The 27,823-nt window shown below is 38.0% G+C and overlaps 1 protein-coding gene across 6 annotated transcripts in view; it reads right to left on the reverse strand.

Annotated features, from left to right (window-relative positions):
* Nucleotides 1–19,694, reverse strand: part of PCNX1 (pecanex 1) — a 171,693-nt gene extending 151,999 nt beyond the window's left edge. For 4 of the 6 annotated variants that reach the window (XM_058293181.2, XM_058293178.2, XM_058293179.2 and 1 more), the window contains exon 1: nucleotides 19,190–19,488. In XM_058293181.2, coding sequence (XP_058149164.1) covers nucleotides 19,190–19,342 — 153 coding nt within the window. In that variant the 5' untranslated portion in view covers nucleotides 19,343–19,488. Of the gene's footprint in view, nucleotides 1–19,189 lie in introns of all 6 variants that reach the window. The other 2 variants (XM_058293180.2, XM_071213836.1) reach the window with 2 other exon arrangements.
* Nucleotides 19,695–27,823: the final 8,129 nt, after the last annotated feature.

Below are 27,823 nucleotides of genomic sequence, written 5' to 3' on the forward strand. Positions count from 1 at the left end.
CTAAAATTAGACAACATATTACACACTAGTAAGATGAGGTAAACACAAGAGGTGACTAATAGAACAAAAGAATGAAGTACAGCATAGCATGCCTTACTAAACCATTTCCTCATTTTCCATAAAGGCAACTTTGACGCACTTAACTCAGTGCATGAGCTTCATTCATTTGGCACGCCATTTACTGAATACCTATTAAATCCCAGATACTCTTCTAAAGAATGTAATGCAGCAATAAAACAAGATCTTTTCTCTTCTTGAGCTTTTTAGGAGAATGACTAATTTAGTGTTTTGCTAAGTGCTACAACAATTCTTTGAAGTACTACTTTCTTCAAAAATGAGAAAACTGAGCCTATGATGTCATTCGCCCACAGCTGGTAAATGATAGAATCAGAATTCTTTTTCACACAGTCTAATTCCAGAACCTGAATTTTTAACTCCTATCCTATACAGTTTCCCTTGAAGGCAGTTTCTCAACCTTATTTTTTTTTTCATTATTGTTCTCCTAAGGAAACTTTTCAGACATTTTTACCTTAATCACACCACCTATGAAATTTTAATACCAGATATATTATAAGTAAGTATATCAGTACTTTAGGCATAAAAAGAATAAGAAGAATAAGGTTTTTTTCACCCTCCCCCACCCAAACCAACTTTCACCCCTCCACAGTGGGGGCAATATGTACCCACTGAAAATGCATATTCTTGGGCAAGGTTTCTCAACCTCAGCACTGTTGACATTTTGGGACAGTAATTCTTTCCTGTGCACTGTAGAACGCTTCGCAGCATCCATGGCCTCTACCCACTGGAAGGCAGTAGCACCACTGTCTGAAGGTAGGATTAAAATTCCCCCATATAAAGTTTCTGGCCCTTGAAGCAAGCAGCTAAGTAGCAGCAATTACGTCTATTGCTGCTATTCACATAGTCATAAGGACTTCAGTTCCAGATGATGTTCAGAATAAACTAGAATGGACAGGATGTAAACAGATTATAAATATAAATCCTACATCTCCAAAGCTGGAGTGAAGTAGCAGATGTAATGGTGGTGAGAATGACAAGAAGGGAACAGAAATAAAAGATATCACAAAACTGTAAGAGTTAGAACTTACCAAAGGAATATACTAAGGACAAACATTTGAAACAAAGACAGCAGGAAAAGAACCCCATAATAAACCAGTAAGTGAAAGGACATTAAAGTCCATTTCTAATGCTTGTCATTTCCAAAATGATGAGTGAGACAAATGCTTTCACTTGAAGTATACAGGAGCACTGTAACTAAATCCCTGGGAGAACACTGTGCTTTATAATAGGCATCCACTATATTCACATAATATGCTGGTCAAGAAAGGGAGGTAAGTTTAAGGATATAATTAGATGGTGATGGGAAGGAAGCTCTGAGAGTTTGAGATTCTGAACACATATTAGAATGAATCATTGGACACTTGTTAATCTCAAATCAATCACTGGTGGGATTTCAAAAGCAGATTAATTAGAAAAAAAGCTTCTTGCATGGCCATTTGGAGGAAGATGACGGAAGTGACTGTAGTGATGGTGGTCCTAAGGTCCAAAGGAAGAAATGGTAGAGGTGATGTGTGTAATCCTAAGCCAGTGGTGATTTAACCTCTGGGAGTTTCTATTAAATGGAGATAACAACAGCATCTTCATTTCACAGGACTATGGTGAAGTTTAAATAAGAAAACTTGACAGCAGATGATGCACGAGTATACAAAAGCACAATAAATATTTGATAGCTTTTAATGTTTAAGCAATGTAGTAACAAGACTAAGACAAACAAACAAAATCTCTTAATAGACATCATCAGAAGAACCAAAGGATGAAGAGGAATAGGGAAGAAGGTGAGGTAAATGATATTAAGGACCTCAGAATATACAGAAGTAAATTTTAGCCTAATACTGAATAACTGGAAAATGAATAGATGGGTAACACGATTAAGAAAAAAAGAAACATTTCAAACAAAAATCTAGTACAGTATGCTTAAGGGTTAAACACTAGAATTTCTATTTAATTTGGGGAAATGCCCATATTTTGAGCATTAATTAATATAATTGTATACAGTACTATGCAAAGCAATTACATAAGAGAAAAAGGTATAAATATTGGAAGCCAAATGGTTACCTGAGAGATATAACTGCACATCTAAAATTCCTTTTAAAACCAACAGAAAAATTACTAGAAAGAATGGGCTAATTATTAAGACAATTGGTTGCAAAATTAATAAATTAAAAATAATAGTTCTGAATAGTATCCTTGAACACAAAAAGGAGATTATATAAAAACTAAAGAAATCTGAATAAATTATAGACTTTAAAATTATGTCTCAAAATTGGTTCATTAGTTGTGCAAAATGTTGTAAGGTGCTATAATAGGGTAAACTGGGTGCAAGATATATGGGATTTTTCTGTATTATCTTTTCAACTTTTAAATAAACCTATTTAAAAATTTTTTAAGTTAAAAATTTATTTTAAAAATCAATAGTTTTCTTATATACAAGCAATAACCAATTAGAAAACATAATGAAAGAGTAGAAACTAAAATCTCAGAATAACCCTTAGGGGAAGTGTGCAAGGTCAACATGAAGAAAACCTTAAAAAGTTTTAGGTCTGAGAGCTATAAAAGAAGACCTGAATAAATAATAAATGAAGAAATCACTTTGTGTCAATATATAAAGATGTCAAACCTCACCTTCCCCAAAGAAATCCACAAATTCAATGCTATTTCAATTTTTTTAAAAAATCGATAACCCTCAGAAAATTCACAAAATGGAGGAATAAACATGCAAGAATAGCCAAATAAATAATGAAAAGAATAACAAGGTAAAACTATTATGAAGGAGATATATCTTGTCTGTAAAAAATATGGTATTTATGCAAGATTAGACAGATCAATTAGAACAGAAAAACCAAAATGTCCCAGTGGAAATTTAGATAATGAAACAGGTGATATTTAAACTACTGAAGAAAAGCTGGGATTATTTAATAAATTGGGTTGATTGTGTCAACTGCCTGTCAAAAAAAAAAACCTAAACTAACCAGATCCTCACACATTCCTTATAGCAAAGTAAGTTCCAGAATTCGAGATGGGCTAAACTATAAAGCTACTATAACTTTGCAATTAAGGACTAATTTCCTAAATATATACAAAGGACTAATTTCCTAAATATATACAAAGTTCCTAGATATCAAAATAAGAAAAATACAAGCAATCTAGTGAGCTCAACCTCACTCAAGATAGGAGAAATGCAAATTAAAACCACTCTATATGTCACCTACGAAATTAGCAAAACTATGTAAGGTCACAGAGAAACAGGCACCCATACATTCCTTGTAGATATGCAAAGTGAAATACCCCTTTAGAGGGCATTATAGCAGTATATTTTAAAATTACAAAAGCATTTAGCTTTTAACAAAGCAATCCCACTTATAAGAATTTATCTTATAAATATACCTAGACACATGTGAGATGGTATCTGTACAAAGTTATTTATTGCAGTATGGTTTGTGTTAGCAAAAGACTGCAAACAAATGTCCATCAACAGAGAACAGGTTAAATGAATCAATATTTTTACACAATGGAATGCTATGCAACTAATAAAAAAAAGAAACAGAAAAAACTTGAAGAAGCCCTTGAGGCACCAATGGATAGATAATCTAGATATATTAAGTGTGTGGGGTAACCAACAATATATAGAGTGGTATGGTGGGGGAGGGGAAACAAATATTTCAAATATATTTGAATTTTCATCTGTACACACAAAGACATTGGTGGGATTCATCAGAAATTATTCACATAGTGGTTTCTTGTAAGACGTAGTGGAAACTGGGAGGAGAGTGGACAAGGATAGAAAGGAAACTTTTTACTGTGTGCCTTTTAGAGTCTGCTTTTGTTTTTTTAATTTAACAATGCAAATTTTTACTAAATTTAGAAAGCATTAGAAAAAAGCATGCTTTTTTTTTATAAACCTCAAGGACAGCATGAAGAATACTTAAATCTGACAACTAGAGATTTAATTATAGTCTCAAAAACTCTATCACAAAGTTAAAAGACAAAGTAAGGGGAAAAAATTAATATATAACAAAGAGCTAATTTTTTTAAATACAAAGAGCTTTCACAAATTGCTTGGAAAGACAACACAACTTTCAAAAAAGTACACGAAAGGCAGTTAAAAGAGAAGAGATAAAACATGCCTAATATCTGAAGGTACTCCAGGAACTCATAATTAAGCAAACAAATTAAAACAACATGCTATTTTACACTATCATGCTGGAAAAGGTCTGGTGAGAGCAAAGGGAAACCAGTTCTTTCCTACAATGCTGAGAATATAAATTGGTAGGACTTATTTTTGTATTGTAGTTTAGCAGTATCTAGTAAAATTTTTGTGCATGCCAGTTGACCTAGCAATTTCCTTCCTAAGAACTTATGTTACAAATCTCTAGAGGCAAAATCTTACATACACGTGTTCACCACAGCTGTTGATGAAAGTGGCAGACAGAAAAGGTAACAACTAAAAGCCCACCAACAGGTAAATACATGTTATAAATACAACCATACAAATGATACAAAGAAAGAGCTACATGTACTTCAATGGAACCTACAACAGAACATAATCCCATTTAACTATTTAAAGTATGTGCACACATCCTGCATATACAAAAGCATATATGAGTATTTTATATACAGATATATATGTTTGTATGTATACAATATCAAAAATTAGCAGCCATTCTGAGGATTAAGACACTGATCGAGTAGAGAGGATAGAGAAGAAACATAGAACTTCTATATTTTGGACATATATACTTAAATTCTGTCTAGAACATTTTCTACAAGTAGTATTTTCATGATAGAAACCTAATAAAGGTTTTTCTAACTAGAGAGAGTGAGATGTTTAAAGAATACATTATACTGAGTAAAAAACACTTATCTAAGTGTTATCATTATCATTACCACAAAATCTATCCTACAAACCGCATGGAAAGAATAAACTGAACAAAGTAAGCTTTTGTTAAACCAGCAACCTAAGCAGGAAACAATACAGTGTTTTCAGACTATACAATGACAAAGACCTCCCATAGGAATTGTTAACTTGAGGTGGTTATCAGTATTGCCTACTGGCTTTTTTTATTGGTTTATTTTGGGGAGGTGGCACCGGGTTGTTTTTTAAAATGTATGAGCCTAGGGTCTTCCCCAGATACTGATTTATTAGGGTAGAACAGAATGGGACACTGCCAGCCAAGCTAATTATAATTTTTTAGTTTTGTTTTTAAGAAAAAAGGTAAGTATAGCTCTGTCCCATATATCACTTATGTAGAAGGCTGTGTCATGTGAGAGAGGCCAGTGATTCTCAAGTGGAATATCATGACACACACCAGGAAGGAACAGAAAAAGAATTCCTAATAATCTTCTAAAACTAGTGAATAACTTCCTTTAAATAAAAGGAAAGAGATCGAAGGTTATCTCTGTATTACAAGCATCACTCTTAACTTGTGCTGTGATATGCATTTTGCTATAGAAGAAGGAAGAGAGCTGAATGGGGACTTGAAACGGGCAGGAAGTGGGGTGCATGTAGTTTGAAACTATCTCATTGAGAATTTTAATTCTCTTCACCCCCACTAGCAACCAAATAAAAGTTAAGTTTTAGTTGGCTGAAAGCCATGTTAAAGCCTAGAGGAGTTTGAAGACCTATATGATAACCTTTGTGATTTTACACTAACTTTGATTTTTTTAAATTTTACTATAGATACATCTTTAAAAAGGAAGAAAACCAAAAGAGATATTGAAGGTTTTGAGTAACTCTGACACTGCCTAATGATGGGAACAAAAATGATGTTCATTTGTCAGTAATGATAAAAGATTACTGGCGGTGGACTTGGCCCGTCTACCACATGGGAGGTCCACGGTTCAAACCCCCGGCCTCCTTGACCCGTGTGGAGCAGGCCCATGCCAGTGCTGATGCGCGCAAGGAGTGCCATGTCACGCCGGGGTGTCCCCCACGTAGGGGAGCCCCACGAGCAAGGAGTGTGCCCCGTAAGGAGAGCCGCCCAGCGCGAAAGAATGTGCAGCCTGCCCAGGAACGGTGCCGCACACACGGAGAGCTGACATGAGATGGCGCAATAAAAGAAAACACAGATTCCCGTGCCACTGACAACAACAGCAGCAGACATCAGCAAATAGACACAGAGAACAGACAACTGGGGTGGGAAGGCGGGGGAGGGGAAATAAATAAATAAATAAATCTTAAAAAAAAGTTTACTAAGTCAAAGGCCAAGTAACAATGAAAGGAAAATTTGCAGTATAACACTAATCATGTTAAAATTTATGAATTCTAGAAACTATAGATTTTGATCATAACAGAAGGTTTATGGTCATAGGAACTGCAGGGAAAAGAAAATGAAATGACACCAAAACCAGACAAATCCATAATATATCACAAAACATTCTATAATTGCTCTAGATTAAACATCAGTTGGAAGGGGGAAAATGTACAAAACTTAACTGGATTTTGGTTATAAATGATATTTTTGAGATAACTGGGGAAATTGAATATTAGAGAATCTATAATTATCTTCAATGTGATCAGCTGTTATAAATATGGATATGCAGCCTGAAACATGTAGGGGTAAAAGGTCATGATGTCTCTAACAAACTTTCAGTTAAGTGTCATATGTACGAGAGATATATGCATATAGCTGAAGCAAGTATGTTTAAAAAAAAGTTCCTAATTGTTGAACCTAAGTGAAGGAGATACAGGTGATCATGTACTATGATTTCAACTTTCTGTTCATTTGAAAATCTTCATATTAAGAAACTGGAAAAGGTCAATATAAGCTTATTCTTCAATAGCACATACTGAAATTTTAATATTGCTGTTATAAGGGACTAAAGAAAGATTTTTAATAAACAGTATATTTGTAGATTAGGCATATTTATACTCACAAAATATTCTTAAATTGAAGATTTCACTGCTAAAATGCCCAAAACTCTACTTTGCTGCAAAATTCATTTGGATTTCATCATGGATACTATGAAGCTTGTGGATATCATCTGTAATATGTATTATGACAGAAATAAAACAAGAGATTGCCAAGTATAAATGATAATTGGTTTGATTTTTCTTAACTGTTTGTTTTTGTTTAACCATTCCAGAAACTTACCAAGAACAGTAATATTATGGACATAAATAATATTGAGAATTAATTTTTTTTTCATTGTAAAAATATTTATCATGTTGGATATATAATTGATAACAGAAAAACATCACGTGGGGAAGAGGATTTGGCCCAACAGATAGGGCTTCTGCCTACCACATGTGAGGTCCAAGGTTCAAACCCAGGGCCTCCTGACCTGTGTGATGAGCTGGCCCATGCACAGCGCTGATGCACGCAAGGAGTGCCCTGCCACGCAGAGGTGCCCCCCGCGTAGGGGAGCCCCATGCACAAGGAATGTACCCGGTAAGGAGAGCCACCAAGCGCAAAAGAAAGTGCAGCCTGCCCAGGAATGGCGCCACACACACGGAGAGCTGACACAACAAGATGACGCAACAAAAAGAAACACAGACTTCCAGCTTCCAGTGCTGCTAAGGACAAAAACAGTCACAGAAGAACACACAGCGAATGGACACAGAGAGCAGAAACTGGGGGGGGGGGGGAAGGGGGGGTGGAGGAGGGAAGAGGAGAGAAATAAATAAAAAATAAACCTTTAAAAAAAATTTTTTTTTAAATCATGTGAAAGAACATATATTCTTTTAATAAACAAGCCTTTCTCCAGAACAAAGATACTTTGGCCTGGTGAGACAACTGTGTTCCAACACAAACCTTAGAGGGATGCTACCATAAGATCTAACACAGCGCTCTGCACACAATGAATGTTTTGAATGAATAAGTTACCCTCTGCACAAAGCCTTCGAGGAAATAAATGCATCCTTCCAATCCCTGAACACTTTATGACACTTATGGGATTAATCATATTCTAGCTGGTAATATGACTGTATACTCACTTGCATCATCCCTTCTAATTTATAAATTAGGAAAAACAGCATTATACAGGAAGCCAAGAGACTGCCTAGTGTCCATTCTGCCATTAATGAGATCTAAAGTCTTTTTCACCTTTAGAATTACTTAATTTATATAATTCTTTATATGTGAAATTTCTTAATCTTAAAATAGCCTAATTTAGGTGCCTGGCCAATGCCCAATACAAAAAATTATTCAAAATATTCTCTTCTGACTATCTAAAATGTCTCTCTCACACAGGCATAAAACCTTTTTACTAATTTTGCTTATAAAATACATTTAATAAATCGTTTTAAATTACATAATTCTTCAAAGAATGGAACCCCAGAATGCTAAGGGAATATGGTTTGAGAAAAACATATTAAAGAACATAAAACTAGATGCAACATGGTATCCTGGACTGGGTCCTGGAAAAGAAAAAGAACACTAAAAGGAAACTGGTAAAAGCCAAGTAAAGTCTGCAGTTTAGATAGTAGTTCTGTATCAATGTTAATTTCTTAATTTTGATAAGCATACCACAGTTATGTTGTTAAAATGTTAATATTAGAAGGAGCTGGAAGCTGGATGGCTATAAGAGAACTCTCTATACTAACTTTGCAGTACTTCTGTAAAAATAAAGTTTTTTTACAGGCTAGGGTTGCATCTGTTTAGTTTATGTCTAGACAACACTCATGGAGTAAGGGAGGAATAAGAAAAGGAAAACAGCTAGCTGCATGATTCAAGCTGCTCTAACTTGTGACTAATCTTCCTGCCTATGCTCGGAGCAGTTAGCACTTAAGGTTCTGCTTGGTTTGTACAAACCTCAGAAGAGCAGGAATTTTTTCCCTCTGCAAAACCTCAAAAGGAAATGGCTCTTAGGTTTTCTTTTCTTTCTTATCATAACAAAGCAACAGAGACTTACTTGACCAATGGTGTAAGTTTTAAAAGTTGCAACTCTCAGTTGCAGATGACAGAAAGGAAGAGAAATAATGTCTGAACTGTTTTACAATTCTATCAAAGAAAGTATCAAATCACCTTTTGGGGGGCTGGCAGAGGAACCACAGAAATTAGAATCAATAGCTACCTATTTCACTGTGATCTGGTAAAATTCACCTACATATATCTCAAAGAAGTCAACAGTTAGAAAATGCACAGAATACATGTTAAAATCGTCTCTTTTTCCAACCATCAGTCCCTACTATTTCCAGTTACTCCCAGAAGTCTCAGGTGTCCTACCACCAAGCAGATAATTCTTGCCCTCTCCTACCAGACACTGAGACACAGGAAAACCATTTGCTTTAACTCAGATTAAATAACAAAAGGAAGCAATCAATCCCCTCTCAAAGAAATGTCTTTACTTGTTTATCAGTTGCCTGCTGTGAAAATGATCTGGGTACAGACAACAGTATAAAATTGGATCAAAGTTGTTATATATGTTAATGCAGTAAATTTACTTAAATTAAGAGAAGTTTGAATTATTAAGTACTTTAAGAGAAATTCTGCCTATTATCAGAAACAAAATATTACCAAAATGGTCTTACACAACATTCCACTGAGTTAAGAAAGACAAGTACTCTCCATACTACTGATGGGAATTTAAATTAGTGCTACCATTATGGAGGGCAATTTGACATTTTTAACCATTCTCTTCTTTTCAAAATACTCTCTTCCCTTGGCTTCTGTAACAGGTTCCTCTCTTGATTTTCTTGTCTCCTTTGCTGATTTTTAAATGCTATTGGGCCTTTAGAATTTATCCAAGGCCATTTTCTTTTTAATGAGTTATGCCTATCTCCTCAGAAGTTATTTGCTCCATGGCTTGGATTATCCTCTACATGCTGGTAATTTCCAAATTTCATTCCAAATTTCTCTCATTAATATTCCTCTCCAACACTCTGAACTCATGTCCTCCTCAAAAGTACTGTCAAAAATGTCCAGCAGTCTGGATTCCTTACTAGTCAGTTTCCCATACTCCAAAAATAACAAAAGCATTTCACAATTCTGGGATCCTCCTCAAATCTTGAATATCCTCCTCACATAACCTTTCATTCTCAACAGGAAACACTTAACTGCGTACCTCATGGAGAACACAAAAATCATAAAACAATCAACTTAACTTTTAGTAGTAACTGTTTACAACTCAGTGGTTGAGCCCTTGCTACTATGCTCTCAGCACCACAATCCTATTTTCTCTCCTCAGGAACCTTGCATTATTATCTATCAATTTCTACTTCTCCCATTCATACTCTCAATTCTCAATATAAAGATTCACTCTACGCTTGAAAAATAAATGATTATTTATCAAAGGAAATCCAACAAGTCTACCCCTAGGAATTTATACTAAAGACTAGTACAAAGATCTAACTCCAAAAATATTCACCCTAATGTTTTCTAAACAGCTAAAAACTGGAAACAACCTACATAGCCAATAACAGGAAACTGATTAAACACACCATAACATATCCATACTCTGGACTACTACAGAGATAAAAAAAATGTCACTTTCTTTTTTTCTCATATGGAAACATTCACAATTTATAGTCACGTGAAAATAGGAGGCTTCAAAATAATCAGCATGCTAGACCCCATTTTAAGAAGTATGACATGTACTAATAAGCTCAGATAATTCTGGTTACTAAAATGTTTAACAGTCTGGGTGATGGGATTACAGATGGTTTTTATTTTTTTCTTTTCACTTACCTATAACTTATGATTTAGCCAAATAAATATGTATAAATTAAACAAAAAGATTCTACTGCATAGACAAAACAGAGAAAAATCTTAATACTAAAGTACAAAAATTGAAACATAAGGATGAAGTATACAATTATAATTATTTCAAATTAAAACATGGTCTTATGATGGCAATAAAAAAGGTTTTTGCTATTCAGTAAAGTTTTCTAATTTGAGTTCTGATAAAACCTACCCTAATGCTGGGGTGGCACCTTAAAACATAACAGCCAAAAACTAGAAACAACCTAAATCTTCATCTATAGGATAATAGATAAAGGGGAGCGGGTGATGTAGCTCAAGCAGTTGAGTGCCTACCTCCCACATGGGAGGTCCTGGGTTCTTCCGGTGCCTCCTAAAGAAGACAAACAACAAACAGACATCAAACAAAAACAATAAGCAGAAAATGAGCAAAAACAAACAAGCAGTGAGTGGATGTGGCTCAAAGAGTTCAGTGCCCGCCTCCCACATGGGAGCTCCAGGTTTGGTTTCTGTGCCTCCCTAAAGGGGAGTGGGGGGGGAAGTAAACAGATAACAAGCAGACAATGAGCAAAAACAATAAGCAGAAAAGCAGCGCAAACGATAAGCAAACAGACAGGGAGAGATAATAGATAAAGATGAACAAACTACAGCATATTCATACACAGGAATATTATTCAGCAATGCAAAGGAACAAGCTACTGATACAAGAGATGAATCTCACAAAAATGCTGAGTTTTTTATATAATCAAGTATATCTTACATGATTCCATTTATATGAAGTGCTAGAACAGGATAAACTAGTAATATGTGATGAGGAAAAAATCAAAATGGAGGGAGGATCACTTTGGAGGGTCAAGTGGGAACTTTCTGAGGTGATGCTCGTGTTCTCCAACATAAGGGTTTGTACCTCACAGGTGCATACATTTATCAAAACTCATCAAAAAGTTCACTTGGGATTTGTACCTTTTAGAACATTAGTTAATGATATACATGCTGATATGTTCAGGGGTGACCTGTACTGATGTCTTTGATAGGCATCCCCGTAAAAAAGGATGGACTGATGGACAGAGGGATGCATAGATAGAGCTATGTAGTGAAACAAATGCAGAAAAATGCTAATTGTAGAATTCAGGTGGTATGTACAATTCTTTCAACTTTTCTGTATGTCTGAAAATTCTTATAATAAAATGCTAGGAAATTCTAACTTTCAGTAAAGTCAGCTAGAGAGCAAACTGCCTGGTTAAATCTGTCTATTCAAAGCCTGGAAAAGAAAGAGAAAAGTTTAAGACTTAGAGTGACTTCTGAAGTGACAGAAAACATCCCATCTATATCTAACAGAGGACACAAAACATTTTAGGAATCAATTAGCATTTTTGTAGATTCATTAGCTTCTCTATAAGTCAACAAATATGGCTACTTTCTTAGAAACTTCATTTGTAAAAACCATCTTTGGATGGTGCATCCGAAATCTATTATAGGTGATATTACAGTGAAAGGAGAGCTATATATGTGCCATAGCCAATTATGGAAATAACTAGGTTCATTTCCATAATTTTCATAACACTGGTAAGAAAAGGCACAAGATATTTAGGTCAACTATTCATAAAACCTTTCCTAAAGGACACATAACATACTCTTAATACTAAAGGACCATATGTTTAACTGCTAATTTATAATACAATAACTCTTCTAGCTTAATTAAAACTTTTAAGAAATATTAATTTTTAAATATGAAAATTCCTGTTTTAGTCATCTTAACTAAATTTCATTTATGTTAATCTTTAAAATATTTTTACATCTTTAAGAAAGAAAATAACTTGAGGGACTCAGAGAAGTCTTCATTAAGAAAGGATTTATCATTTTGTAGATGAGAAAAATCATTATAATAGGGGAGCAGATGTTAACTCAAGTGGTTCAGCACCTGCTTCTCATGTATGAGGTCCCCGGTTCTATCCCTGGTACCTCCTAAAACAAACAAACAAACAAAAACAACCCCAGCTCTCACTGGGGAACAGATATAGCTCAGTGGTTGAATGAGGTCCTGGGTTCAATACCCCCTACCTCCTAAAATTAAAAAAAAAAATAATGATAATGAAGGTAACCAGGAAGGAAAAGTTGAAACTTTCATAAATTTTACTTGAATAATTTAGTTTCTGAATACACTCTCCATGGAGTAATAAACTATATATCACTGCATATATTATGCACATATATGAATAACTGTACAAAGTTGTATATTCAAACTTTTGTTTGTTTTTTTTGTTTTTTAATTTCTCTATCCTTCCCTTACCCCACTTGTCTGTTTTCTGTGTCTATTTGCTGCATGTTCTTCTTTGTCCGCTTCTGTTGTTGTCAGTGGCAGGGGAATCTGTGTTCCTTTTTGTTGCATCATCTTGTTGCGTCAGCTCTGTGTGTGTGTGGTGCCATTCCTGGGCAGGCTGAACTTTCTTTCACGCTGGGAGGCTCTCCTTACAGGGCGCGCTCCTTGCGCATGGGGCTCCCCTACACAGGGACACCCCTGCGTGGCACGGCACTCCTTGCATGCATCAGCGCTGCACATGGGCCAGCTCCACATGGGTCAAGGAGACCCGGGATTTGAACCTTGGACCTCCCATGAGGTAGATGGAAGCCCTAACCACTGGGCAAAGTCCGCTTCCCTATATTCAAACTTTAAAGGGTTTTTCAAGAGTCATTCTATATTTGATTTTTCAGTAGTTCTCTATTTGATTTGTCTTTCACAATGACACTGAATCTAACCCCCAGGGAAGATCTGACTCTACCATATAATAGAGCCTACCATAGTTGTCCCCTCACCCTAGGTAAGTCATTAAGTCTAAAGAAGGGTCATATACAATTTAAAATATGTTATAAAAATTCACAATAAAAATACATTTAAAAGGCATTTATTCAGAGCTTAATATGAGCCAAGGACAAGAGGAGACGATGGATATACACTGCTGAGTAAATCAGACAGGGTCCCTGCTCTTGAAAGTGACTGGGGGAGGAAGGGAATGTTACAGACAGCAAACAAGTAAACAAACAAACAAACAAATATGTTTGTGATAAGTGCTATGGAAGAAATTTACAGGATGAAATGACAGATGTTTATGGTTATCATGACAGGTCTCTCTGAGGACATGACATTTAAGTCCAGTCCTAAAGAAAAATCATCAGCCAGTTTTGCAAAGATCAGGAGGCAAGGGTACCCTGCAGAAGACACAGCATGTGCAAAGGCCCCACAGGAGTAAGAAGCTCAGTAGCTACAAGTAGCAGAAAAGGCCAGTGTGACTGCAGCACAATGGGAAAACTGCACAAACTGAGGCCTTGCTAGGAGTGCAAAAAAAAAATCATTAAAGGATATTACAAAGGAGGAGTGATATGAACAGGATTTATATCTTTTATTATATGGAGAAAGTTGTAAAGGGGCAAGAATAGAAGCAGAAGACAAATAAGGAGGCTAAGGTGGCAGTGCAGAGAAAAAAATGACAGAGTAGAAAGTGTAAAGGAGGTTTGCGACTTTTTGATAGTGAAATCAGTAAGATTTGCTCATAGGGCAAGGAAGAAGGAGATGGTTTTAGCCACTATATACAAGATGGTGCTATTAAGTGAGAAGTTGAGTGGGAGGAGCAGTTAGCAGGAAGTCAAGAGTGAATTCAGACATAATACCTTTGAGATGCTTATGAGATAGCCAAGAGGATATAGATGTAGGTACATAAGTAAGGGGCTGGGAATTAGGGGCATAGTGATTAAATTCCTTAAACTAACTTGGAGTTCTCATAAAATAACAACGTAATGGGCGACACTCCAGGTCTTTCAAATCAGAATGGGCATACGCACATTTTTAACATGTTCAAGTGACTCTGGTGTCCACCAGAATTTAAGACCACTTATGTACACAGATTTTAATGTTATATTTCATCACCTAGGGATATAAATCTTTACAGAAGAAAACAATGTTAAACAATATCTTGATATAATGGTTTGACTTAATAAATCCAGAACTATCCAACCTTCTCCAGACATACAACATTATAGAAGAAATACTTCTCTAATCTGTCATTCTTCCAAAGACCACTCTAGGGGAATAATATCTTCTATTTCATAAATATTTTCTTACAAAATACCCATGAAGTATGTCACAAATGAGTAAATCAAGGTTCGGAAAGATGAAGATTCTTGCCCAAAGAACACATAATCAATAACAGCCAAGACTCAAAAATCAAGATAATGCCAATTCCAGTCTGCTTTCCACCATATGAAAATGCTGCCCACCTCTCAAAGCTTACCATCTGTGACATGTCATGTACAAAAATAATTATAACAAAATAAAATGGGTTAAGTGCCATAAAGGAAAAAGAAAGGATAATAACAGCTAAGAAGGAAAAAGTACTTCTTGATTTTCACTTCTTAAAAGCCTTGTAATTGCATTCCTGAGAAACCATAAACTCCACCTTTTGAAGCATCCACAAAAGTTACCAGTAGACAGCAAGTCTTACTCAAATAGTCCTAAGACTCACAGAAACTCCTTACAGACTTAAGCTTCTGGGGAAAAAAAAAAAAAGTATCCTGTACAGTGAGTTTGGCTTCAAAAAGCTCTGGGTAAATCCCAGTTCTGCTGTCTGTGGTCACAAAACAAGTCACAAACTGCTAAGGCTCAAAAATCCTCATCAGTAAAACACAAAGTTTGGGATAAAGACTATATATACATACTCAAAAAGTCTTTATCACTTGTTATTATTGGAAGAACATACAAATAAAAACCTACGGCTATCTAATATTTTATTTTAATACATGATGGATTTTCCTTTAAGTAAATACTTCTAAGTATCCAACTTAATACAGTAGTACTAGAATGTTTTCTGAAATGTTTACAAATCCTCTTTGCTGCCCCCTTCTATGCTAGGATCAATCTTGGGTCACTCTATACCTACTCTTTCATAATAGTTCTAATACTTGTAATTTTCATTATCTCCAGGTTAGACTTTAAGTTCCTTGAAGGCAGAAGCTGTGATTTGTTCACTGCTAATCTTCATTTAATATGTGAGTACTTACTTTGTACTTGGCACTGATATGGACCCTCACAATACAGCAGTGGTCAAAATAAAATCTTTACTCTTAGAGCTTATGATTTAGTGTGATAAGAAATTAAACAAGTAAATAGATATCAACTAGTGATATGTGGTATTTTAAAAAGAGAGTTGTTCTCAGTAAATATCCAAAGAGTGAAAAAAGGGTGGCAAACAGATACTTGTACACCAACATTTATAAGAGCATTACTCCCAATAGCCAAAAACTGTAAACAACCGAAGTGTCCATCAACAAAAGAATGGATAAATAAAATGTGGTATATACACACAATGGAATATTATTTGACCATAAGAAATAATGAAATTATCAGAATTGCTACAACATGGCAGAAACTTGAAAACATTATGCTCAGTGCAATAAGATACAAAAGAATAGTCATATATCACTTTTAAGAGATGACTACAAAGAACAAATTCACAGAGATAGAAAAGAGATTAGAAAGGAGTAAGGGGAGATGGTGGAGGGTGTTGTTTGTTAAAAATTAAATAATAATTAACTAAAAAAAGAAATTTAAAAAAGACTTTTGTAAATGCACAGCTAATTGCTAAACAAAATAAGGGAAATTCCTATGGGCTCAAAAGAGAGGCAAGTGAAAACCAGAATGGTGCTCTTATAAACTAGTTCTGTAGCTGCCCTTGAGGCAGGAGGTCTTGGACATCTCAGGGCTTAGGTTTTGATGCCTATGTGAGTTTGGAGAGTATATTAAAGGACAAATTACCACAAACTTTCAGTGGCCTAAAACAACACACATTTATTATCCCACACTTTCAGGTGGGGGAAGAGGGAGAACTAAGAAGTTAGCAAAGTTGCTGTTTTATATAGGGTGTCCACAAAGGCCTTGCACAGCATATAAGAGAAACTTGAAATAAATCAAACAACCCACAAAGATATCTGGAGGGGAAGATCAAGTGCAAAGACCTTGAGACAGGAACAGACTTATGTGGGAGAATGGCAAGAAGGGGATGTGTGCGTAGAGTAGGTGGAATAGAGTCACATGGGAGGGCGGTTCTAAGCTGCTATAAGTGACATTATCTAACATGTTTTAAAAGACTCACTCCAACTTCTGTTTAGAGGATAGAGTAAAGAACGGAAGCAGTGAACCTCATTTAGAATACTGCAATAATTCAGGAGACAGAGAATGGTGGCTTGGAACCAAGGGAGTGATGATCATGATGATGACGAAGGCAATGATAAGCAGGTGGATGAGAGTCAGGTGGGGTTTTTTGTTGTTGTTGTTGTTATTGTTGTTTTTGTTTTTTAGGGTAGGTAAGGGATTAAGAAACGAAAACGAAGAAAGTAAGTCTGAGGCATGGACTGCCGGCCGTGCTGCAGGGTGAGTCACTCTGCTAGTTAGGTTTTGAAGATAGAATCCAAAGGATCTGCTGATAGACAGGATGTGGAGAGAGGAAGAGAAGCATTAAAGGAGAGCTCCATGGTTAGGGACCAGTGGAGATGCCATCAACTGAGATTTGAAAGAGAAGAAATGCTTTTTACCCAGAACCTAGCAAAGTGTCTGGTATATACTAGACACTCAAACATTTATTTCAGAATTGAATTTAAGAGAATAAAATCCCAATATGAAGCAGGTGAATTCATTGTATTGGTTTCTATTTATTCTAAATCTCCTTTAGTAATGTTTGTTAATTACAGACTTAACTATGATCACTGTTAATTGCAGGGGCTAACAGAGAAACCTTATACTGCCACACAACTAATCCTCACATCTAAAGAATCAGTTTCAGTTTTAAATTGCCCATTCTCTTGGCTATAAGAGAAATATGCTATGAAAACTCAGTGACAGCTTGAGTATTCTTACACCCAAAGTAATTAACCTGTTCATGAATAATGCCAAACTGTGGAAGGCAGAGTAGTGCAAACAGAACTCCCCAGGCCAAAACAAGATGAAAATTATCACTTCACCACACATTTTCAGAATGGGGCAAGACTGAACAAGTTCTCTAAAAAAAAAATAAGCCATAAGTCATTAGCATTTTTTAAAACTTTTTTTTAAAAAAACCCTCAAACAGTAAGTCCCTTCAAAACAATGACAATGAAAATTAAAATCTTTCTGAGAATGTGAAATTTAGCACATCTTTCCCCCAAGGAGGCACTTTTCCCATTAGTGAAACTGAGCTTCACTTAGAGAAGAATTTGGTGTCCTCACTTTAGGCACTTCGTATAGTCATATTCCCGGATTTTCCAACCCAGTACCCTTACCCTAGCACCCTAGTTCCATGAAGAACAACAAAGTTAGAAAAATATATTAAAAAATATACTCAAAGGAATTATTAAAAAAAAAAAAAAAGAAGTGGGGCGAGGAGGTTTTAACATACATCCCTTCCTCCCTTCCAGTACCGTTAAAAATTTAACTGAAGTTTATGTATCATCTCTCTTCACATTATTTCCCCATGCCCCACCCTAACCTCTTGTACCTTAAAAAAAAAGTGCTTCCAAGTTTCAGTGAAACGATAGCTTTAAAACAGGCTATTCAGAAAAGCAGATCTTACTGAATTCAGCAACAGGCAATACTTTCCTTTTTCTTATCAGTAAAAGGCCTGGAACCATCCGAAACAAATTTGCATAAATGCCAGCCAGATTCCCACGTATCCCCCTTCTCCCTCCCTCCGCAAAACTGGCCTGGAAACAGCAGCCACTGACCAGGGAGCTAAGAGAAAAGAACTAGTAGTAAGCAAAACAAGGATGTGGGGAGGCAAGACCACCTAGAAGAGTAAGAACCCGGCCGATCCACATTACATTCCAAACCCAGCAGCGGACATCCTTCCCCGCTCCCAGGGCTCCGCACGCGGATTAGAGGCGCGGTGGAGGGTGGCTTCCCGCACGCGGATTAGAACCGCCCCCGGGCAAAGGGAGTGCCCAAGGGTTACCCAAGCGCTGGAGGAATAGCGCAAATAATAATAAGCAAGGGTGCTAAGGATAAATGCGGCGTCCCTGAAAGGAGGAAAAAAAAGGGGGAGGGGGCGGGCAGGTAATCCCAGTAGGGATTTACCTAGTCGGGTAAAAAGGCTGGAGTGGCTACAGGTAAAGGACCCCCAAAGAAGGCGCTAACGAATCTGCTATTTATCAGTAAACCGGGTGGGGAGGGGTCGGGGGTGGGGGGGACTGTTTCTGATTCTCTTCTCATTTCATCACTGAAGTAGGGGAAGCCCGAGAGAGAAGAGTGGGGAGTAGAGGTGGGGGAGGGGGCATGGAGACCGACTGGGGCTTCGATCCCCGAAGGGACCCGGGCGCAGAATCGTGGGGTGCGCTCTCCGGAAAGGGGAAGAAGGCGCAACCCTAGCCCGGGGCCAGGGACGCTGGAAACCAGGCGCTTCTCTGGCAGCAAGAAGTGGGGAAGGAGCCACCCTCCTCCCCGCCCCCACACTCACCATGTAGAGGGTGAAGGGCAGGCCGAGCAGAAAGAGCCACAGGTAGAGGTGCAGCGCGTTCACGAAGGTGGCCTGGTGCGGGTCGTAGTACCAACCCCCGCTGAGTGCGGCCCACACCCCCTGCCGGAGGATTTGCAGCGTCTGCGACCCCATCCCCACCCGGCGGCGCCTCCGCCGCCGCCGCCGTCCCCGCCCCGGCCCCAGCTCTGCCTCGGTCGCCGGAGCCTGCAGCTGCCGGGTCTATCCCCCTTCGGAGCTCGGGGAGAGCGGGTCAGCGCTTCGGCGGTCGCTAGTACTGCGGCAAGAGGAGGAGGCGGCGAACGAGGAGGAGGAGACCGAGGAGGAGGCGGCGAGTAGCGGGGAGGAGGAAAGCGAAAAAGAGGAGGAGACCGGCCTCCAGAGCGCCGCCGCCATCTTGTCTCCTAACACACGGAGCCAGGGCCAGGCCGCCGCCGCCGCCCGTGGCCCGCCAGCGCCAGCGCCGCCGCGACCCCCGCCGGCCGCCAGCTCTGGGCCCCGCGTTGGAGGCCCAGCGCCCGGCTGGGTCCGGGAGGAAGCCGCGCCCCCTTCAGCTCCGCCTCTCCTTTCCCTCCGCCCCTTCTGTCTGCTCCCCGCGGGTGCGCACAGTACCTCGGCCGTCGCGGGCGCCTGCTGCAGGCGCCCGGGAGAAGCGCGCGCAGACCGGGGATGGGGGGGTACAGTAGTAAAATATCCCACCTCAGGGCCATTTCCTCTCCTGATGAACGAATCTGGCAAGTTCTTTTTCCAATCCCTAAGCAGAGTCTGACTCAGAACCCAACAGACCTTGTCATCAAGAAAGCAACCTGGCTGACATTTTATGGTATTTAGTAGAGAGACCTAGAAATAATTGAGGTTCACATCTGAGATTTTGACTGAAGGCAACGAAGAATTGTTGAAAAGCACTAACACATTCAATATGAGCAAGAATTGTGTTAGCACTTGGAGTGGTCTGGAGGCCCTTGGGTAAGAAAAATAGCCACATCCAGAATTGGGGGCATTTAGTATTTCCAAAAGACAGATAAGTTAATAGACATTGCAGGAGATATAAAAGTATGGGGTGGGCAGGTTTTATTTGTACACAATCTTTAAGAATAACCTACCAGGTTTTGTTTAGTTTTTTAATGTGCAGCAACTGGTAGCCATTTTTATCAATAGGCTGATCTAACCAGGACCCTAATAAAAGATTAACTATTACTCCACCCTCAGTGACAATAAGGTCTTGTGCTTCTATTTTATAGGTGTAATAACTACTATTCTTGAGAATCATTCTTGGCTTCGTGTAATCTTTATAAGGCATAACTGATCTCAATTGAATTTTTTCAAAGATTGACGTTTGAATTTATTATAGTAATAAAAGCGTATTCCTGGATTAAAGTTGCTATAATTAATATGGGCAACAAGAGAGGGGGAAAAAACTGATGACATTTTAAGAAGGTAAATTAAAAGCGATAGTAATACCTCCCAGTGCTATACCACGGCACAGTTATTAAAACATTTTCACACTCATTTAATTTGATTTTCACAACACTACTGTGAGGCAAGTAGTAGCTATCTTTATTTTATAGAGGAAGAAATTGAAGCCCAAAAAAACTAAGTGCCCAAGTTCTCCTGAGTAATAAGAGATAGAGAACAATTCTAAAACCACTAGTCCTCCTAACTGCTTGGACTAAACTTTGGAATTTTATTTGTGAACACTCTCCACCTTATCCAGTCACAGGTAACTGGAAGCTGCTAAAAAGTTTTTGATCAGTTCACACTGTGAACTGACCAATATAACTAAATATATGATTATTTCTCAAAGTGAAGTTAGCCAAATGCATCAACATCACCTGAGAACTTAGACATGCAAATTCTCAGGCACCGCTTCTGAGAAACTTGGGGTGGGACCCAGCATTCTGCTTTAATAAGCCCAGAAGATTCTAATGTTCCTTCAAGTTGAATACTGTGCCCAGGCTTGGTTTGTTTGTTTCCTTATAGCCACAAAGCCAGAGTTCCAGTAAGGTACCTTAAAATTGAAAGAAGTGAATGAAAACTGGCCAAAATATACTTTTAAATATATTGGTATGCCAAAAAACAAAATTAATATTAAATAATGCAATTTTACAATTAAAATAGTGGCCCCAAGGCTTAGTCATAGACAAAAAGTACTGTCAGGTTTTCCTTTGTTTCTCCTAAAGGATACAGGAAAGTTCTCTGAGCACGTTTTGGAAGTGATCCCAAGCTTTCCAACAAAAAGAACAGTGTAACATGGGTAAAGCTCTGTCGCCATGTCAGTTTCCATATCAGCAAATATCTGCCGTAGTTGAATATAAAATTATTAATTGCAGTAGGACTGAGGTGGACTGGAAGAGAGAGAAAGTAGGACTGGACACATCCATGGAGTTGGAGGCAGACCCAGCTGGCATGATGGATATGCAGCCTGAAGATAGATATGCAACCGGCAGCAGGCCAGGAAGGCAGCCGGCATTGGGCTGGCTCAAGGAGAGAATGGGAGCATTGTGAGCCAATGGACAGCTGGAAGATCCAGGAGCAAGCAAAAATTGGGAAATCATGGCAGGTTTTAATACAAAATGTGTTGCTTTTAGCAAGGCCAGCTTCAGAGCTGTCTGCCAGGTCCAGACCCCATTCTCTAAGGGAAACTGACAAAAACAAGTAGAATTCAGGTGGATGTACTGGAGATTTTGGGTATAAAGACTTGGGCTCAGGAAAACAAAACAAGTATCCAAACACCAGATCTGGGGGAAAGAGTGAGACTTAGAAACAAAGATGGAGCCTAATAGCTAAAACTGAGACCTACTTTTACACTGAGTGTGGTTGACTTATATTGAGGTCCCAGAAAATTAATATAGAACTCCTAATTCCCCTCCACTATATCTGGAATTGATCTGAGAGCCTAGAAATTGGAATCATATGTGGACAGGCCCAGAAGGTGAAAAATAAATAAATCACGCCTTTCAGTTCTGGATAGGCATGAGCGTTTTAGACAGATACACTTTAATTCATTTAGGGAGTTAGCAACTGAAAGAATTCAATGAAAAGATTGGCCTTTCCAAATGACTGACTCAGTCATGGAGGGAGGTGTGAATCCTACACTGCTTGTCAGCTGTCACTTTCAGAATGTTCATGAATGCTGCCACAACAAGCTTCCCATTTTATAAACAAGAAGCCAAAACACAGAAAGTTTAAATGGTTTGCCCAAGATAACATACTCTATCATGTCCATAATATATAAGAGCAGGAAAAAGCTAGAATCTAATTAGCCATACATAAAAGCCATTAATAATGTTACACTTAGCATGTGAAAGTTAGCAGTCATGATATACTACCAACCACCACCTGACATTTGCTCATCTTTCAGCTAATCCTATTAAAATTGTACTTCTTGGCTAGCTCATAGGCCCCTGGAGGATTGGAAATGCTTTAATAGCAGATGCTCACTCCTGCCTGACAGGGACAAAGCTGAGTGTAAAAAACCTTCTAATAACCCCCAGCTAAGTCCATCTTGGAGCAGAGGTGTAAAAGCTGCAGCTCTGATCAGTTTATGGCGTGGCAATTATCTACTTTAGATATTATAGCCCACATATCCTGCCACCAACCTAAGTGCAGCAGGTATACAAATCTTTCTTCTACCACAGGCCAGCCCCTCTTATTTATTCTCTCAGTGAAACCAACATTTTCCAAATCACCCAGCTGACTTGAGACCTTCTACATCTTCCCTCCATCCTCCCCCTCATCTTTCTCAAGGATTGTCTAGTAGTCTTTCTCCCCATCAACCCTTCCTTTACATTGTCTAGTGAATGCTTTCATCAATTTATATTTATCCCAGGAGCCTCCTACAGTCTTTCCAAACTCATTCTACATTCCATCAACAAAATTAATCTCCCTAATCCATTTTTCTCATGCCCCTCCCTCTCTCAGAAGCCTTCGATTCCCTTCTGTTACCTACAGGACTAAAGGCACACTCCTTAGCCTGACATTCATGGTCATCCCCCAACCAACCTGAATCACTATTTTCTTTGATTATCCACCCCTCCCATTCTCCAGCATGATCCCTTCTCTCTTTACTGGTGATTATCAGCATACCGAACCCATCTATTAATTTCTGCCTCTCTCATCTTACTGACACCATTTGCCTTACCTAAAAAACCATACACCTCCATATCTACCTACTAAAATCCATATGCCAACACCATTCACTTATTTTTTGAATAGCTTAAAACATCCATATGTTCGACTCATTTCGCACTTTTCTGTTTTTTTTTAAGGAGATACCAGTGATCGAACCTAGGGCCTCATACTTGAGAAACAGGCACTCGACCACTCCCCAGCACTTACTTTTATATTACTTTATATCCCTCCAATTGTACATTCCTCAAGGGCAATACACTTCTCAGTGTATCCCGCTGTGCCTAGCAAAAAGCTATAACCATCAACAGACTCTCAATCAATATAAGTTGAATAAATAAAGCAATACAAACCAATGGAAACCAATGACTTTCCAACTGGATATTTTTCATTTTTAACTCTTCAACATTCAAAGCATTTCACCAGCTTAGAAATTTGGTTAAAGGAAGGAAAGAAATGTGGATACCAGTGGGAACCCTGAGAAATTCTTAAATAAAGGTGGAAAGAGTTTGGAAGAGAGGGGAAGTGCCCTAGAATTCTTCCCTGATTCTCTTTTTATACATTTGCTATATACCACTTTATAATATCACATCAGGACAATAAATGTCAAAAAGGGAGGAGGGAATTTCCCAAATCTTACATAATATAATTATAAAATACCAATATCTGAATATGGAGCTAAATAAATTTTTAAAATTTTCTTATTTACTTCATAGGAAATAATCTTTTTGGAAATCTCATTCTACTCATGTTTTGTTTTGTTTTCTTTTAATGACAATTACATATAATGAGTACTTTCAAACACATTTTAATCAATATTTACTAGTTCAGTAATTCTCGTTATGTTTTGTGTTCTTCTGTTATACCTCAGAAACCCAATTCACTTTTCTTAAACTCACACAAAACACTTCTGGGACAGGGCAACAAAAACATGGGAAAGTATATATAAGATATTGCAAAAATCCCCAAATATTGGGAATCCCTGAATCAGAAGCAATATACATCCATTGTTTCACATATTTTGACATTAAAAGACTCTTCTATGTCAGTAAGGTATCTGATGTGTTTAGCTACAACAAATTAAAGAACTTTCTGTTTCAGTGTTTCACCCAAGGCAGCATAATTCGAGCAGGACCTATTGAGCAAACTAGTATAGCTGGGAGATTTTCTGGAGATCTCCTGTTAGTAGTTACTGATGTCATCTAGAGCATCTTCCCTGTAATTATGCAGAAAAGAGAAAGTTGTCACCTCAGGAGGCTGGAGGCCTGGCTCCTTTGAGGAGGAGTACCAGGAATTCCTTAGTGGGAAAGCAGTGTTTAGTAGCTGAAAGAGCATGGAGTGTGGAATCAGATAAATCTGTGTTACTCTGCAGATTCTGCTGCTTTCTACATTACTCCTAGTCCCAAATCAAAGAGGCCAAGCAGAACTGAAAATCTTGGGGAATGCAGTGTTGTTGGACCCATTGCATTTAGGTTTGATTGTCTAATGGCAAAAATAACATTCTAACACCTATATAAAAATCTTTCCCTAGATTTTTATGGCTTTCCTTATGGAAACCCTGACAACACATGAGAATGTATTTCTTACTAATTTTCATTTTGTGTTATTTTGCTTTTTTTTTTTTTTTGCCTTGCCTATTGTCACTGGGATTCAGTACCTGTTAACATACATAAACATTTTTGAATTATGAACAAAGTATATTTTGCGTATATATACATATCCTAAGGGAATGATATATTCAGAATAAAGTCTTACAAATAAATCAGTAGATGTCGTTATTTCCATCCTTTAAATTTCCATCCTTTAAATTCATCATGCTCTCAAGTCCTGTATCAAAGGTTTCTCAATGTGTCATCCATGAGCCACCCAAATTGCAATTTTCTAGTATACTAATAACAGATTTCTAAGTTGTACATCAGTGCATAGGGTATTGAAAGCTCCTCCAGTGCTGGTAGTCCCTGAATTAGAGACTTAATATAAACACTTATTATTTTCCATCTTTTAATACTAAAAGATAGCATTCCAAGCAGCCAGTAGAATATTGAGTTAACTTTTAATGAACAGATATGGATTGATCTTTAAGGTACATGGTTACATGAAGAAAAAGAGAACAATTTATAGTGTGCCGTTGTTTATGTAAAGAAAAAAAAAAATATATATATATATAGTATGTGCTTATCTATGAATTGAATGTCTCTAAGAGGGCATCTGAGAAAATGGCAGCAATGATTGCCTCAGGATTGAGAGGAAGACTTACTTTTCATTGTGTATTTTCTTATACTCTCTGACTTACATGTCATGCTCATGTTACCCATTTTTTGGAAGTAATTAATAAATTGGAAAAATAATACAGATTCCTAGGTTTTACCCAGGACTTACTAAATCGAAATCTGACATGGGGCCCAGATCCACACTGTTTATGAGCTCTCTTACTCTTCTGCAAACTAGTTTTGAGAACTAATGTCCTCAACTTTTCCTTTTCTTTTATTTCTGCCTTCTTTCCTTTCTCCTGACACCTCACCAGTACTTCTCTCTTCATTATCCAGTTTAGATCTCATGGTTTTGCAATCCACTCATTCCTAGGCAAGTGCTTTTCTACTCTTATCCCCTGACCTTTGCCATCGTCCAAAACCGTAACAATGGATGGATCTGCTTTCTGCAGCCCCAGCACACAGGCTAAAGTTCCAGATTCCAACCTCAGCCTATACCTCAATTCTTCCTTGCAACTCTGGTTCTTACTCAGTATCTCTTACATCCCTCTTAAAGACTTTTAAAATCCCATCAATGTTTTCAAGACTCCTCTTAGTATCACAGCACAAAGAAAATAGAGGATTTAGGACTGAAATTCCTCAATTTCCTGCCCACCTACTTCTAAATTTATACACATACACATGATCCTACCTTTTTTCCTGTCTTTTCTTTCTTACAGGATAGGTGCCCTTCTGCCTTAAGAAGATCCCTCCATCTGTGTTCTGGACACCATTTCCTTCAGTCTCCACACCATACGTAATTTGTTAACCTTGGTTCTTTAGGGCCCACAAGCTTTCACTTTCTTTTTAAAAGATTTATTTATTTATTTCTCTCCCCTTCCCCCCACCCCGGTTGTCTGTTCTCTGTGTCTGTTTGCTGCGTTTTCTTCTATGTCCGCTTCTGTTGTTGTCAGAGGCACAGGAATCTGTTTCTTTTTGCTGCGTCGTCTTGTTGTGTCAGCTCTCCATGTCCGCGGCACCATTTCTGGGCAGGCTGCACTTTCTTTCATGCTGGCAGCTCTCCTTACGGGGTGCACTCCTTGCGCGTGGGGCTCCCCTACGTGGGGGACACCCCTGCATGGCAGGGCACTCCTTGCACACATCAGCACTGCGCATGGGCCAGCTCCACATAGGTCAAGGAGGCCTGGGGTTTGAACCGCGGACCTCCCATGTGGTAGACGGATGCCCTAACCACTGGGCCAAGTCCGCCGCCCAAGCTCTCACTTTCTATCGGCACTCTTCCTTCAGCCTATAAACAGGCACTCTCATCTATAAGCTTTCTGTCTACTCTAGCTTCCACCCTCTTTCTCCTGTCCTTCACAGCAAAGTTTCTTAAGGGTAACTATGTTCCTCACCTTCCTTGAACCTAACTCTCATCACTGCTCTTGCCAAAGTCACCAATGATGTCCTAGTTGCAAAGTCCAACAGGTACTTCCCAGTCCCTATCATATTTAATCGCTGCTTCCTAGCTTCTTTTTTTCCCTGACCATGCTAGACCCGGGTCTTGTTTATGGAGTCTTCGTCCTTCTACTCCTCAAAGGTTGTCAATGGGTTGATAAGGAAAAACAATTCTATCACCCACTTTCAGGATTTTTTTTTTAAACCAGACGATGCTGATGTCTCCCAACCTGAATCATGTAGGGAACCTCAACCTGTGGGAATTGTCAGAAAGTTAAAACAAATTCCATACAAGGGGGGATTCGAAATGTTGCACCTCAGAAATCTTTGCGAGGAACAGAAAAATGAACTCTGCATTAAATATCACAACTGCAATCTGAAGTAGTTTTTTTGGGTTTTGTTTGTTTCAAATCCCTCACTCCTAATAGCTTGAGGTTTAAGTAGGTATCCTTAAATTTCCTAATCTGTAATATATGAAGAGCTTTTGTAAGTATCTATCTATCTATCTATCTATTTCCCTTACCCACCTACCTACCTATCTATGTAAACTTCAGACTTGTATTTTGAAAACATGACAGTTATTTACTGGGACTTTTCTTGTCCCAGCCTCTGTACCATTCTCCTTCCAAATGGCCTTTTTGGTTAATATTTAATTTTTCATCACAAAAGTACTACATTCACATGTTTTATCTGACCAAATATAGAAAAGAGAGAAAAAATTACCCATTAGATCCAATACCCATTCACAACCACTGCTGATATTTAATATTTTTCTTCTACCCTTCCCCCCCACTATTTCTGTACCATATTCTAATTGGAGTTCAGAGCTTAATTTGGAAAG

Source organism: Dasypus novemcinctus, chromosome 3 (assembly GCF_030445035.2).
Source record: "Dasypus novemcinctus isolate mDasNov1 chromosome 3, mDasNov1.1.hap2, whole genome shotgun sequence".
NCBI classification, from domain to species: Eukaryota; Metazoa; Chordata; class Mammalia; order Cingulata; family Dasypodidae; genus Dasypus; species Dasypus novemcinctus.